This window comes from Chroicocephalus ridibundus, chromosome 1 (genome assembly GCF_963924245.1).
Source record: "Chroicocephalus ridibundus chromosome 1, bChrRid1.1, whole genome shotgun sequence".
NCBI classification, from domain to species: Eukaryota; Metazoa; Chordata; class Aves; order Charadriiformes; family Laridae; genus Chroicocephalus; species Chroicocephalus ridibundus.
The window spans coordinates 76,498,137-76,514,295 of NC_086284.1; the positions used below are offsets into that span (position 1 = coordinate 76,498,137).

The following is a 16,159-nucleotide window of genomic DNA, read 5'->3' on the forward strand; positions in this document are numbered from 1 at the left end:
ATGGGCACGTTACAGGAACAATTAAGCTATGCAAAGTCAGATCATGTTTAATCAGGGCACTGTATGATCATTGCAGAGAGTGAAGGGTTCTGCTTTTCCCTGAACAGAAGAGACGACACTGGTGGAAATCGCTGAGTAAGGACAGAATCACAACTCACGATCAGAGTTCAGCAGCCAGTTTCCCGAGCAGCCTTGAGCAAACTTTGCAAGCTTCAGAGCCAGTACTATTTTCCATCTTTAAGAGGCAAAAATAACTAAGGCTTTACAATCCTTGGATACTAATATGGTAATTCATGGAGCTGTAGATAAATACACACACCTTTTTTTTTCCATCCCACATAAACAGGTAGTGAGAAGAACTGGGTCCTAATTTTAGGCTGATGAGCAGCAGTGGCCCAACTGTTCCCCTGCTCCCTGCTATCACACCATCCCTTCAGGTGTACTAAGTAAGCAGGAGTACGAATGTAGCAGCATAAACAGGTGACTAAAAGCATTTTTACAGGCTGAGCAATATGTGGTCCAGAGATGGTGCAACCGACATTGACTTCTGATAAGGTATGCCACATAGGTCAACAGCCTAACCCCGGCCACAATCAGAAGCCCCTTCTCCAATTAAGTTCCTGAGAGAAAGTGTTCTTTTTCAAGATTTCCTATTTATCATCTCAAAGACTTGAGATTACTGGGCTGTGACTCACAGACAACGTAGAAAGGTGTGCCAAATAGCACAGGAATATAGCAATGAAAAGCCTAAACTAGTAATCAGAATATTTTTCTTCCTTGCAGAAAAGCTTCTAGTTTTTCAGGCACTGTTTTGTCATCCCTAAAATAAATAAATAAATTCATATTCTCCCAGATATGAATACTTCTGTCTTCCCATAGGCAGTCTCTCAGCCCATTTCAATAAGCCTGACTGAATTCACTGCCTTCTCCTTGGCTAAATCTCTCTCCACAGATACAATTCAGCCAAGCATTTCTCCTTGGGGTACCTGTTGCCCCAGCAATTTGTTCTGCAACTTGTTCTGGACAGGGTAGGTGACTTCTTCAGTACTGGCTGATCCGCTGCTCACTGAAGCTTACAACAAAATTGCTTGATCTTAGCACATCAAACTATTAAATCATAATAGTCACAGTTCAAGTTACAGCACAAAAGTGAGCTTTTTTCCAGACATTTTAAAAATAGGATATCGTTTTCAATTTCATTTTCCTTAACTTTGAAGCCCAGCATTATGGAATGGACCTCTGGCTAACAGGACTCAGTAAGGTCTTCCCAATACTTTTTAAGAGCCCTGGAACACCCTCCTGGTCACACCAGACCACCACCTCTGAACCACGTAAAACCCCTGCCTGCTCAGGAGCTTCCCATAAATCCATACTCATCAACAAGCTCCTGTTTCAAGTTTCTCCACCAGTAAGGCAAATACAACATACCAGGTAAATCACTACAGTAAGAATTGTAAAATTTAGGAGTATACCTAATGACGACTTAAGATGCATCAGATTGTCATTGATCATATATTTCAATATATGATTCATAGACCTTTTATGTTCTCCATACAATATACACTCAGTTTCTGTTTCAGGACAATAGAAAGAAGGCACCTAAGTTTCTTTAGTTGACAGGTTTTTCTAGTGTCTTTAGAAAAAAAAAATGCCATCTCCACGTGTAAAATCATATATTTTCTATACTAAATTAAATGCAAAGAAATACTGTTTCCAATCGAGTGAAGCACCAGAAGAGTGTCGCGACGTTCAGATAGAGGGTATTACACAAGAACAGGCTATTCTGGAAAGCGAGCAATTCAACTCTGAAGCATGCATGTTGTGTGTGGGTGCGCACACGTGGGTCAGAAATGTGACCAGTTCAAGGATCTGAGTGTCTGGAAAACACCATGCAGATATTGCACCATTTGGATTCTGGCACTCTGCCATCATTGCAAAAGCTGCCAACTTTTGTTCTTAAGCATTGCCCTTTTCTGCAATTAAGTGTTCTGAAAAATCTCAGAAGATTAGATCCACTAAAAGACTATTTTTTTTAATATTTTTTTTAACGCATTCATTATAATCTAGTGTTACAAATTGAGTTAGTTTCCTCACTCACCATTCCAAGAAAATTCTGTAACATAACCCTTCTAGTAAATAGTCATCAGCAGTCCAAATTTTCTTCTTATAGCTGAGCAATCTGTATTTTGCCTTTGAGTCAAAGTTTAAGCCTTCTTTGGAGGTCCAAGTACTGAAAAGTAAGTCTTGCTTTTGACACAGCCTATTAGTGGGTTAATTAATGTTACTTTAATTCTTGTTATACTTAAACATTCCTATAGACAGTGGCATCTTTACCTTTCACTTCACCGATTCATATAGCATTAATTAAAAAAAAAAAAATCTAAAGCAACTTCTGCAGAACCAGGAGGACAGCTGAGAACTCCACGACAAAGCAAGAGAGGGTTGAGGAAAAAAGTTACTTATAACACAAACACCAAGAGTTTAATCTGAACACAATTCTTCTCCATGCCTTGAGAAGCAAAACATCGAAGGAGTCAATGTTGAAATGAAGGGCTGGACTGTAGCTGTGCAGAAATAAGAGCTAATATCTTACACGTATGTTATCTAGAAAGAATATGCATAACTTAAACAGCTCACAGGTGAAGACAAGGTACAGATCATTACAGCAGTGCTCAGGGAACCAGCCCAAGCAATGGAAAAGACTGTGGTAGCAGGAGGAAATAAAAAAAAAACAAGTTATTTCAGCCATTCTGAGCTTGAGCCAATTCCTATGTGTTCCCAAGAGGCAAGGAAGTAAGCAAAGATTTTTGGTTTAGACTGAAAAAAAAAAGGGAGGTCTGATATATGGAGAGGAACCCAGCTTGTCAGCATCAAGATAATCTATTGGATGCACCTTGGGGGAGAAGTGGAGAAGTGACAAGAAAAGATTCTTAGGCAATTCCCACAAAAAAGTGGGCAAGCAGAATAAGTATAATCCTTATTTCAGGAGAGCTAAAAGACAAGACCAGAAAAGAGGGTCTTATCTGGAGGGCAAGATTTATGTGTATCTGTGTCAGCACCTCACGTATGAAAAAAGAAAAGGGAAAGGAGGCTTACAAAATCCATTTAAAAAAAAAAAAAATCAATCCAAAATCTATCATTATCCAAATATTTTTTTGGGAGTCCCTAGTTTCTCTTGGAGCTGTGGCAGAGATAGTACCTAATGTAGATGTCTTGGTTCCGGTGGGGATAGGCTTAATTCTCCCCAGGACACAGGTATTCCATGCCATGTGAGCCATGCCCATCCTGAGCTGCCGGGGGAGGGGGCAGGAAGTCTCCGCTTGGATCAGGCTGGGGCTTCCCGGGTCCGGTCGGTGAGCAGCAGCAAGCAGCGGTTCCATAATCGTGTTCGTATATTCCTCTGTCCATGTTATTGTTGTTGTTTGCTTGTTCCCTTTGCTGTTCTGTTAAACTGCCTTTGTCTCAACCCAAGAGTTTTGCCTTTTTCTTCCGATTCTTCCCGTATTGGGAAGGCCCGAGCGAGCGGCACGTGGTTCTTTGTTGCCATCTGAGACTAAACCACGACAGCAGAAAAACAGTTTGTGGTCTGGTAACAGAGAAGAAAAGACAACCTATGACTTTGGCCAGCGAGCACAGCAAATCAACTGCCTCAGAGGCAATTTTTGGTTTTGCTTGTCCATTTTTGTTTTTAAGAACGTAACTATAAGTTTAAGCAGTACCTAAAAGATTGAGGCCCTGATGGGGGGGGCCTTAGGTTCAACAGGCTAAGAAGAAAGAGTTCTTAAACACCAAGTAGTTGGTAGATTGTGCTTATACCTTCTGCCCTGACCTTCCAGTCTTTAGGACAGGGGCTCTGTCATACATACACACAAACATTCTCCTATCCCTAATTAAGGGTGACAAAACACTTACGTATCTGACATCATAAGCACCTGATGCAATGAGAAGATTAGGTATTTGTGGCTGAAGTACACACAAGAAGGAATATAACTATCCTATGTTTTACATTGTGGAAGAGATCCCAAAACCATTAGGGTAAAAAACCGAAAGTGTTGAAACAAACTCAAGCATTTGCCAATAAGAGCAATAAACTCTTTTTATAGTTCCCTGAGGCTAATATATGGGGAAGGAGGACATAATCAAGTACTAGGTAGCACTAAAATATCTATGTTGACATTTCTTTGTTTCATGCAGGCACACGTAAAAACTGAGTAAGCTGCAGTTACATTTAGTTACTGCAGCTTAACAAGCAAGTTACCAGTAGGAAATCGCTCACTTCATCAGCACTGCATGACTGAAGAGCTAAAGATTAATTTTATGTCCATGAATCTCTGAAAAAAAGTTATTAGGAGGATTTTTTGGAAGATCAAGAAATCTGTGTGTGTTCTAAGGAGGGTCTTTGTCTCAGAGAAGGAGATTTGGGAGCAGGAAACTCCCTGAGAGCTTGGCAAGTCAGAACTTCAGAGAAAAACTAAACCTGATACAGAAGCACAATCTTTCCATTCAAGCTTCTGAAGTCTGAAGAATGTGTCTGGGGCTGAGCAGATAAACACATTGCTCTAACACACGTGACGATGGTTGGAAAAGGGTTAAAAGTTTCTAGAGATAAAAATCGCCTTCATAAATAAAATATTTGCCAAGCTAGATATACTGCCATGCAGAGATGAAAATCAAGAACGGTTAGGCTGAAATGTTGTACTGGCACTCAGTTGCCCATATGAAAGTCTATTCCAGAGGTAAGGCTACTTTACTCACACCATCATGTCTTCAAAATACCTCCCTCCGAGAACTATTCACTGTAAACAGTGTCTGGTGGGAATATGCTCCCTGCAAGACGCTAGTGTTGCAGATTGGTGTGACAAAACTGTACCTTTTATGCTATGCAGCAGTCACAACTGCCGAAGTCTAAAGCTTCAAAATAAGCTAAACAAGCAGAAGTACCTGCTTCACTTCTGTGAGCCAGGAAAGGATGCTACAGCCAACCTTGTCAGACATGTCTGTGGAAGGTCACATACAGTCACCATCCTCTGCTCTTAATATACAACGTTACATTATATTCAACTGGAACATCAAAGATAACCCAGGAGGAACGATCAGGTGAAGAATAAGCCTTTACATGAGGTTTATTTTTCTCCTCCATGCCTATTCCTGTATTTTCCAGCCATTGCAGGACTGCAGTGTAGCCAGTGATGCCAACTCCATGCACTGCTTCACATCTCCTGTGAATGCCCCTTCCATCTCCGGTGGCATATCCCTCCTGACTAGCCAAGGAGATCCCTACACCTGCCAGTTCAAACTTCTCTATTGAGTCCAACTTCTAAAGGCTCCTTAGAAAGAGTCAATTACATAGCAAAGCTAAAAGCCAGCTGGAATAAGTTGGTATTTCAGGCCAAGAATAACAAGTTTAAATACGGTATCTACCAGCAAACACAAATAAAGCATGAATTGTATTCTCTCTCTCTCTCAACCACTTTAGGTTATCAACTTCATTGCCCATACACAGACAAGTAAATACAGTATCAATTAGGTAGAACCTAGCTAGGTCTTTGATGATTGCCGTTATATGAAAAAGGCAACCCAGATCGCTTTCAACATGCCCAGATAAGGCCTCTACTTCTCCAAATGTAATTTTTTTTTTTTTTTAAATACTTCACAGAGTATAAAAGTAGAGTTTGTAATTCACCTACAAAAACAACCGGATGCTAAGACTGCAAATAATTGTGCTGGGTATACAAGAAACGTAAATACATAATCTCCGGCCTCAGCAGAGTTTCAGATGGAGCAAGGGTCCAACTCCATAGCAGGTGACTTGTATGTTCAGCAAAGACTGTAAAGCAAGTTCTCTGGCTGCAGGAGAGAGTGGATTCTTGGGTTCAATGCTAACAATTTGCTCACTAAGAAGGCAATTTAAGGAAGAACAGTCAAGCTGTCTCACAGATAAGGAAACTATTCCCAGGAGAAAGGCCATTACACAATCAGCAAGCACAATGAAGATTGACATGAAGGAAAGAGCAAGTAGGAAGGATCATGCAGCAGTAAAACAACAGCAGAGAGGTATGTGACACTTCAAATGCAAGTCCCATTTCACTACTGAAGGACTTGACATCATCAAGTGCTAAGAAGTGTGTGTGTGGGGGGGAATAATTTCTCAGAATTAGTGTGGAAACAGATACTATCCAGTCTAATGGATTCAAAGAGTACAAATCAAAAGCTAGTCATATCCTTGTGGGACACTTGATATTTTTAAACTATCATCAGTTATAACATCTTTTATTAGTATCTCATACTCAAAGCAATGGCAAAGGTTAAAGCAGTTTTCATATTTAATCCAATTCTTGAATTAATGGGGTAGCATCCAAGCCTCAGAAGCAATGACTACAGTCCCAGTGTGTTGGCATCGAGCATGGCCACAGTGTGCCCTGCTGCAGAGCCGACGCAGGGAAGAACCTCACGTGTAGGTGACACCAAGCCACATGAACAGCTTTCTCTTCACCTACTGATGGTAAGAGTCACAAGTGCATCCACACACTGCCAGCATGTCGAAGACTGTCATCTTAAGCACAGACAAGTTAATTGCATTTTAGAATACATTTATACCATGCTCCTTTGTTTCCGCCCTTTTCTTTACTAATAATAGTCCCCCAACTTCATAACAAAAGAGCAGAAAAAGTCAAAGAGCAGCCATGTAAAAAAAAAAAAAAAAAAGATCTCCTCAGTACTAATTATTTTTTTTAAGCATAAGTGAGAAGTGAAGACAACTTTGGAAAGGCACGGCATTGAGAATAAGCATACCACTTTATTTAAACAGTTCCACAAAGCCAGCACACCAAGGCGTCCATCAGACCCACAGCTCTGCTGTTCAAACTGCTCCCTCCAAGGGCCTAAAAAAAGGAAGAACCAGGAATACATTCATTACAGGCACTTAAAGTTTGCACCAGGTATTTCAGTGGTCCCCGGCTGCTTTTAAAACCTATTTCAGCAGGGTGGGGGTAGTTTGAAAACCCTGCAAGCAGAGAAAACGGCAGCTATGGAGAAGTAGCCCAGACTAGAGCAGATCTGCAAAGCCCTGCCAGCACAGCTTTACAAGCAGAACACTCCAGATGTGGCAGAGCTACCCCATTGCTGGGCCATCCAGGGCAGATGTAGAAAAGCCCACAACCACCTTCTGCCAGCAGTGTTGCACCTACAAGAGCTTTGCCAGGACAAACCTGCTGGGTAGGGATGTGATTTTTTTCTGTGCTTGGCTCACACACACAGCTTTATCAGGAAAAATGCAGAGCTTAAACCCAGCCTTTGAAACCGAACATGAAATGCTAAAGCCAAGAAGAAAGCACAGAAACCCTATGCCTCCCCTGGCTAAGAGCACAATTCATCTCCTCTGCCCTAATTGAGGGGGAGCCTTCAACTATTTCTCCTGATAAAAAACAAAACAAAACAAAAAAAACCACACCAAACCAAACTCAGCTTCTTCCACCATAGCTTTCAAGGGCCTTTAGGCCCTTCTAAAGCAAAGTGAATTGTCAGATTTCAGGGCATGAAAAAAAAGAAAAAACCACCCAGCAGTTTTATACCATTTCTCTTTTCTCCCTTCACACTCAGTTAATTGCAGGCTGAAGTGCTTTTTAATAGGAGGGGGAAAAAAAGCAGCGCGTTTGAGCTAAATTACCCATCTTTGGTAGATACAGAAAATATCTGATCTGCTGAGAACAACTGTGTATTTTTCACAACACTAGTAAAAACCCCTTCAAGATAAATACCCTTGTAAAAAAATAATTGCTTGTATCACATCCTTTCAATACAGACACCACTTAGACTAAAGCAGGGGGAGAAAGGCTATATTGAGCATTAAATGGGGATAAAGCACTAATCCTGAGTCACAAATAAGGACTCTGCTGGGGTGGGGGGGGCAGGGAGAGAAAAGAGTCTACAAGCCGGCATTTCTGCCTGTCAGAGTGGAAACAGCAGCCTTGAGTTAAATACTGAGGCTGACTCCTGAACACACAAGGACAGTTCAGCAGCTCAGTGCCAGACTCACAGCAGCCAGCACGTGATCAAGGAAAAAGCATCCATGTACCCAGCACCTGTTAAAGGTCTAGATAGGAACTGCAAAATATTTTTACTTCTGGCCCCTAACAGGCCAAGATAACTAGTTCTGGACTACAGGACATGTCCTACAACACACCATAGCTCTGAAGCTTATCTCCCCCACCCCCCCCCCCTTTTTTTTTTTTTAAATGATGGCTGACCTGTGGTTCCTGCTTCAGATTCCTGGTTTATGGATCAGTAGATGGATACTGCCACCTCTACCTAATGGAGAGAATGGTTGTTCAGATAGCAGGGGATGGGGGTGGAAATATCTCCCTACAAGAAGTAAGGGAAAGGTTTCACTCAACTCTTTAAGATGTTGTCTTGATTGAACTACTCTACAGGGTAGGTTGGTAAAGCAGGGTCGGGGGGGAATGACAACTTGCAGAAGGAAGGATAAGGAAAAAGGGCTACTATGCACCCACAAACTGAGGTTCATGGGGACAGAGGACACAAGGGGGAGCATAGCTAGCTGAATAACATCACTTTTCTGTCACAGGGAATTGAGCTTTCCCATCACTGCTTCCAGAGCTATCTATGTGTGCTGTGGGAAACCATCCCAGCTCAGAGGCAAGGCCAGTTCACTGAGAATGGAGAGTTTGGGCCCCAGTGACCCAGAGGCAAGGCTTATGCCTGTTTCCAGTTGTGCTGGGAGCACACACGGCAGAAGTCTTTAGAGTTTTAGTAGGCCCAGGACACGCAGTAGTTTAGAAATGCGTTTCACAGGTTGCACTCCTAGCCCTAAATGCTGCCCAGGGCTGGTTGTACAGATGAACCAGAGGCACTTCTGAAAGCACTCTGCTGTGTGGCTTGGGGCATGTGCTGTGCGGCTTGGAGTGAAGGAGACTTCAGTGTTAAGATGCTATGGTATTTCTATAGCACAGAAAGCGAGAAAGACACACGGCAAGAGAAGGAACAGCTACACTCACTTCAGTACAGACATTTTTTTTTTTTTAATTAAATATCAGAAAGAACCTTGTCTGAATTGTCAGTTTTGTTTTGCATAAGGCATAAGTCAATACAATATCATGAAACCCAGAGATAAGATTACGTGCCAGTTGCCACATAAATTTTTGTTAACATAGCTAAGGAAACGCTCCCTATTATTACCCTTCTATGATCATCCATAAAACAAAGGCCTAAACAAAGGGAAAGAAGACAACTGAAAACTGAGACCTGATCTTCCCCATCCGCCTTCTCCCTAAAACATTACTGAGCAGAGCAGCACTGAGATGGGGACACCAGCCAGCACCTCAGAAGCAGCTTTGGGCATCCTGTAGGATTTGACAGCTTTTATACACTCCCTCATTGTCCCTCTTTCAGCCTTCTCACCTGCACCAAGAGCAGAAGCTACTGAGTAGCTGCAGATACTCTGCATCTACAGAGGAGCTCAGTCCTTGTGTTGTTTTAGGGCGATTCCCTGGAGGACCTGTTTAGAGTTGCATTTCTATTGCAAGGCAGCAAAGAAAAATCAGAAATGGTTGCAAAAGACAACAACAAAAAAAAAACGTGAAGTGGACTAAGCCTACAGGGCCCAGGCAAGAGCAACAGGAATATATACTGTGCTGCAGAACCACCTCACTGACAGCAAGTTTGTGCACCAGGCATCATGTTACCTGCCTTCAGTTCAGCACATTCCTACCAACGCAACCAGTCATTGAGCAGGCACACAGGAGCAGAAGGCAGGCACACGTGTGAGCTCCACAACACAGCGGCACTGGCATCTGTTTAACTTTCTAATTTAGATGAGAATTACAGCAAATGCAAAGGAACACCTTCCCCTTCAGCCTCCAGCTGCTTCTTACAACCGTGTGGTGTTGTTGGGCAGAACTGGCTTTAACAGCCAGTTATGTCACCAAAGGCTTCCTCACACAGAGGAAATCCAGGGTTGGCATTTCTCTCCTTGGCTCACACCCCTGATCAGAAGGCTATTCTGGTGCCGATTTGATGGAACATCTCATGAAGCTGAGGCTAACAAAGATAAAAATGAACTAATTTATCTTAATTGCTATTAAAACTGCTGACCTTTCTCAAAAAAAAAAAAACAACCAAAAAAAGCAAACCACAAAAAAAACCACAACCCGCCCCCCCCCAAAAAAAAACCCCAACCCAACCAAAAAACCCTAAAAAAAAAAAAAACTGCTCTGAGGAGTACAGCTGAATTGTACTCCAAAGACACTTCAGAAACATTAGCAACTTATGAGCTACCCAACTACCCCACCTGAAGAACAAATCAGAAATACAGGTAGGTTAATAAAAGAGATATGGCATTTCTTCCAAAATCTCTCACAAGATAAAATGATAATTTCCATCCACTTGCAGGCCACACTGCAAGCTTACAGACAAGATTTGCAATACAATTAAAGTGTCCCGAGCAGCCACTTTGAAAGTCTGTAACCAAGTGATTTAAAAGAATACCCAGGAAGAATAAGCAGGTTGCCAGAGAAATGATAATGTTCTCAAAACTGGGTGCTCAGAGTTATGCTTCTAAATCTAGAAGCATAAATCAGAAGGCTTATGTGAAAGTGGCTTATTAAATAGCAACACTGCTATTATTTTGATGGCCACGGAGGCGTGTTAGGTCATTTCCAGCGCGTGTAGAGGCTAGAATTGTAACAGCAAGAGAGCACTGCAGCTAGATGAGCTAAAAATAGGCCTTTTCTGTACCTACTCTGTGGATACAGAAACTTAGTCTGATACAGAGTATTTCAGAAGAAATCTGATATTTTCATCCTGAACATTTACGTCTTCTCTCTTTTCTGATCCACAAAAGGTAACAGCAGTTTTATACGCCTCTTCATATATCGTTTTCCTTTCTCTGTACCCAAGCCCAGTTTTACTTTTACCTTTACCTGCAGTGCTAGCACATGTGGCCTCCGGGCAGATCCAGAACCACCCCACAGTCAAGAAGGTACCTCGTAGGACTGACATCTGTGCTGATGTGTGGGTTGCCAGTTACCCAAATTATCACTTATGAAAAGGGACAAACTAATTGCCTAGTGGGAGTGAGGCCACTGGATCTCCTGGGACACACCTACATATCCAGATAGCTGCTTCCTAAAGAGCTGGGGAACCATCATCACTTCCCATCCTTAAGCTCTTCCCTGAGTTCTCAAGGTGCACGGTCCATGCCCTGTGGCTCCCTATCACATGGGGATACTCCTCATCAGAGCGTGAAGAACCTGCCAAACACAGAGCTGAACCTCTTCAGGAAAAGCACAGCTCAGAACACTTTACCCTGGGACTCGGGCCAGCACAAAGAAAAGCAAGTGTCACTATCACGAATCGGCATACATGTGTCAGCAGTCTCAATTCCTTAATTGCTCTGTTGTGGGTTGTTGGTTTGGTGAAGGGTTTTTTGTTGTTTTCCGTTTTTCAACTGCTCCATAGTGATTTGCATTAGTGATACTGTTGCTGGAGCAGCTGTCCCAACAAGTTTTTAACTTTCTAATTTTTAACTTTTTAATTTGTCCCAACAAGTATTTAACTTCCACAAAGCAACACCCTTGTTAAAGTTTCAAGACCAGAACTCAATTGTATTTAGCACTTCATAAGCCAAATGCATTTTGTGGAATGACCTGCAGATAATACAGTGTGATAACATGCTAAATAATCAATTCAAATCAGCACTGCCCCTGCAGCTTTAGGTGCAGAGTAGTTTAAGGTGTTCAAAAAATTTGGGTCCCTTCCTCTTTCGTGTACACCATTGTCAGATCTAGCATGTGCAGCTGAGGTCTGTGACTTCCATATGGCTTTGTTAAAACCAGGGTTTTAAGTTGCACATCATCAAAAAAAGGCAGCACCGCAAGTCATTAAACACTCATGCAAACTCCATGTTATTTCACACTTTAACAGACATTTCCAGAGAAAGATATTTAACACATCAGAATAATACAGGCAGACAAGCAGCCCCTGCCTGTTGAAGGGACAGTGACAACACAGGAAATAAGAAACATGGAAAGACTACATAATCATTTTAACGACTTTTTAATCTTCAAATCAAAGCAGCTAGCACAATCAAGTTATATAAAACACAGAAAATCTGGACGCAGCGGCAGCCTTTGTTCTGTTGAGGTCTGGACAATTAGACCACCACCCTGAAACTGTCAGGCATGACCAGATGCCTTTCAGTCAACGAGCGGCAGAAAACGTGTAACTCAAAGTCTGGAAGAAACACAGACTTCGGCAGCACCAGCAGTACTTGGGCCACCGGACTTTTTAGCTGGGTAAAACACATGCTGTCCGGAACAGAAACGTGATCAAATCAACAGCAGAGACATCGCAAAAGTAGAACAGGATGTGCTCATATATAGATTTTCAGAAAAGATAACTGAGAGTTGTTGCTTAAAGCTCTGGCTGGAGGCAGCTTCTCTGCTCACTGTTTCAAGCCAGTGTTGTGCCACCTGATTCCTACCACACTCAAGGAAAGAGGTCTCATTGCACATTAATGCAAATTAACATGGCTAGATAAGAAAAAAAAAAAAAAAAAACAACCCGAAATCCATCTCCATCACCTCTTGTTAAAGAGCAAAAGAAGCAAGTAACCACCAAGACCTGCAGTCCTAACTAGCTCAGGTCAAATATGTATTTGATCCAATACAATCATCCAAAGATTTATCACTTTGAAACCAACAGTTTTGGGGTTTTTGAAACCAACAGAGTTTAGGTGCAATAAGACAGTTTTTCCTAGGTCATTGTCTCCACAATAAAAATTAATCAGCTCTGAAGTGCTAGCTTACTTCTCCTGTAAACGAAAGCCACGTTCTCAGGTACCATTGAAAATTGCTATGATAGAAACACTTTGATTTTTCTGTTAGAAAAGTTGAACATCAATGGTACAAGTGCTGTAGACTTTACCATAAAACCATGTGAAAGTTACCTAGTGCACAGAGTTTGGAGCCTAAACCAATAATACCATATGAAATACACCCCTATGAGAGCATCTAGATACCCAGAACTGTTTCATGCTAGAAACTTGTGTTTTTAGGACTCTTTAGTTGAAATATTGCCTTATTATTTTGTGTTTAAGTCAGACTGATCAAACACGTTTTAAATACATACATAGTTTAAATAAAAGAAAACGTGCATTTCTCAGATACAAAGTTATCAGCAAAATAGAAACCTATCTCTCTGTTTAACCGCTATCCTTTAAGTGTCAAAGAATGAAGAGGAGAAACTGCTATTTGAAGAATAAAGCCTGGTTATCAGAAGTATAACAGTTACTCCGACGCTTGCTATGTTGTTTTCTTTGCTCTAAAGGGAGTCTGCAAAGTGCTTAAGTGAAGACAGGCCTCAGCAGAGCTTTAGTGGCACTTTTCCTCAGACGTTTGCCATGACATGGCAAGGGTCAGTTTGTTTGGGAGGGAGAACAGCATGTATTTTGATATTCTAAAGGGGCTCATTTAGAAGGTGAGTGTATTGAGGAAGGATCTACGAAAACAAAGTGATTTAAGCAAGGGCACACCAAGAACATGCAACAGTTTGAGCCAATCACTCTTTCAGCAGTGCTGTCTGTGGTGCAGAAAGTGCTATATCGTAGTGCCTTTCCTAATACATAATTTCAGCACTTGTACGTCACATTGGGAATCTAGCATCCATTTAATGGATCAAGAACTGGATGTTAGAGTAAACTGAGTTTAATGAGAGGCATAAGTTCTCCAGTTGAGCAATTTCTTATTTCCCACACAGCCCATCAAAATGCGTACCCAATGCCCATGATGCCCTGGCACTTGTATTGCATACATTAACACTCCCACATACACAAGATTTCCACTATAAACCAAACCCCCTAAATCACCAAAATGGTCATAAAACATAAATTAATTTTCTGAAGGTGAGAACACCGTGGTAATATCTAAACAACATCTTCAACACAACCTTACGCTGTCTCTTCCAATCAGCACATACACAGTTAATCTACCATCTCCAGAGCACTATTAGGTGCTAAGCCTTACCATACTTACTTATATGCCTGATTGTTAATTTCTCAGTTTTCAGCAACAAGCATGCACAGCAATGCAGCAAATAGATCAGTGACTAAGAGCAAATTGGGATGGTTTAAGAGAAGCATCAGTAGAGGAAAATTCCACTGCTTTGCAAGCAATCACGTAGCTCTCAAGAGCAGTTGTACTCATAGAGGAGGAAACGATTCACTTTCCCCCTCCCCTTGAATGCCAAATTTCTCATCTGTGGTTCCCTTCAATATGCTTATCCCAACCAACACCGTGTAGGTGTTTCACACTGTTCAGTGGGAACTGATGCAGCTCACGAAGGAGAAGTGCCACCGCCACTACGGCAGTGGCCAATCACCAGCAGACTAATCATTTTTTAAACGGATGGCTGCTCCTCATTGCAACTGTTTATGCTCTGTGCAGCAAAACGCCCACAAAATACAATTGTGTGAGTTTGCAGAGGAGTGGGCATTTAGGTGAGGTGGGTTCAGGCTCACCTGTGGACCTTTGCGCCAGCCATGAAGAGCACTGGCACACAGCCCGGCTCCTCTGAGCCATCCTCCCCATGAAGGCAGGGGAGAACATCCGCTTCTGCCGAGGGATTTATTCTCCCTTTACTCACCTCCACCGGGAGAAAAGGGGTCTGGAGAGGAAAAACTCAACTCAGAGCAGCCTTTATTCCACCAGACGGGCTTTGGAGGAGCTGCGGGCGCTGCCTGGGGTGGCTGGTGCCACTGCAGTCAGCGGGCAACCAGCAAACTCAAGCCACCCGTGACAACATGCCCATGCTCAGTGAGCAAACCCCACGGCAGCGGCGAAGTTGAAACACGCTCCTTTCCACGCAGCGCCCGCCACAGCGGGCTGTGGGCATTTGGGTAACGCTTCCCAAAAATGAGTACTGCCATGAAGTGCAAGGCCGAATGGCTGTAAGCCCCCCAACCCCCCGCCACGCTCCCTGTCAAGCCGTCTCTCTGCAGCAGGGAGGGTCCCTAACCCGCTGTGCCCCGCCACCACGGCCACCCCATCGCCCGCGGACAGCGGCGGGGCGCACCTTGGCGCAGCGGGACACCGCTCTGCAGCCGCACTGGAGGCGGCGGGCCGTGTGTCCTCCCCCCGCCTTCTCCCTCCGGCCCCCGAGGAAAGGCGCCATGAGGGGAAACCGGAGCACCGCGGCGGACGGGCTCCCACTCCCCGCGGGGTGCGGCCTACCCCTGCGCCGCCGCCCGCCCGCCCGCCGTCAGGGGGGTGCACGGCCGCAGCGCCGCCACCCGCACCTCGCCTCAGGCAGCGGGGGCGCGGCCGAGCACCGGGCCCCCCCCCCGCGCCGCCGCCGGGCCGCCCCACAGGGCACCACCTGCCGGGGGTGACACTGGCCCTCAGAGAGCCGGGTGAGGGGGGCGCGGCACCGGGACTCACCGTAGATCATGGCCAGGCCGGTCTCATGGAGGAAGCGGACGCGGCGGTGCTTGAAGAGCCAGATGGTGAGGATGGTGAGGGTGAGGAGCAGGATGAAGGTGAGGAGGCTCACGCTGTCCTGCCGGTGGCTCTCCTCCGCCTCCTTCTCGGTGGCGAGCTCCTCCATGGCGCTGCTGCTGCTGCCGCTGCGCTCCGCCGCCCACAGCCCGCCGGCTGCCAGCAGGAGAAGCGGCAGCAGGGGCCGAGCCATGGCTGCGGCCGGGCGGGCTACCGCAGCTCCCCGTCCGAACACCCGCTGCAGCGGCCGCCCGCGGACACTGCCCACCGCCCGGCCGGCGGGGAGGGAAGGAGGAGCGGAGGGAGGGAACGGCGCAAGAATCCGCCCGCCTCCCCCGGCCCCTTAAAGGCGCAGCCCCAGAGGTGGCGGCCTCGTCCAGAGAGCGCAGGCTCGTCCGCCGTGAGGATGCGGTGTCCGCCTGGGCCCGGCGGAGGTGAAGCGGCGGGAGAAAGCCGAGACAACCCGCCCCGGCCGGCTGAGGGGTCGGCTGTGCTTCGGGAGACCCAGGTGCCGCCGAGGAGGCATGGGCAGCGCTGCGGTCCCAGTGCCGGTCTCAGTCCCCTCGGGTCGCCGAGCAAGGCGATGAGCGGCTGTTACACGGGTGCGGGATGGAAAATTCATCACCCCGGAGCCCGCTCTGCCCTTGCCC

The 16,159-nt window shown here is 44.7% G+C and overlaps 1 protein-coding gene across 2 annotated transcripts in view; it reads right to left on the reverse strand.

Moving 5' to 3' along the window:
- Positions 1-15,809, reverse strand: part of SLC9A7 (solute carrier family 9 member A7) — a 72,171-nt gene extending 56,362 nt beyond the window's left edge. For both annotated transcript variants that reach the window (XM_063340265.1, XM_063340264.1), the window contains exon 1: positions 15,453-15,809. In XM_063340265.1, coding sequence (XP_063196335.1) covers positions 15,453-15,702 — 250 coding nt within the window. In that variant the 5' untranslated portion in view covers positions 15,703-15,809. The remainder of the gene's footprint in view (positions 1-15,452) is intronic.
- Between the last annotated feature and the right edge of the window lie 350 nt (positions 15,810-16,159).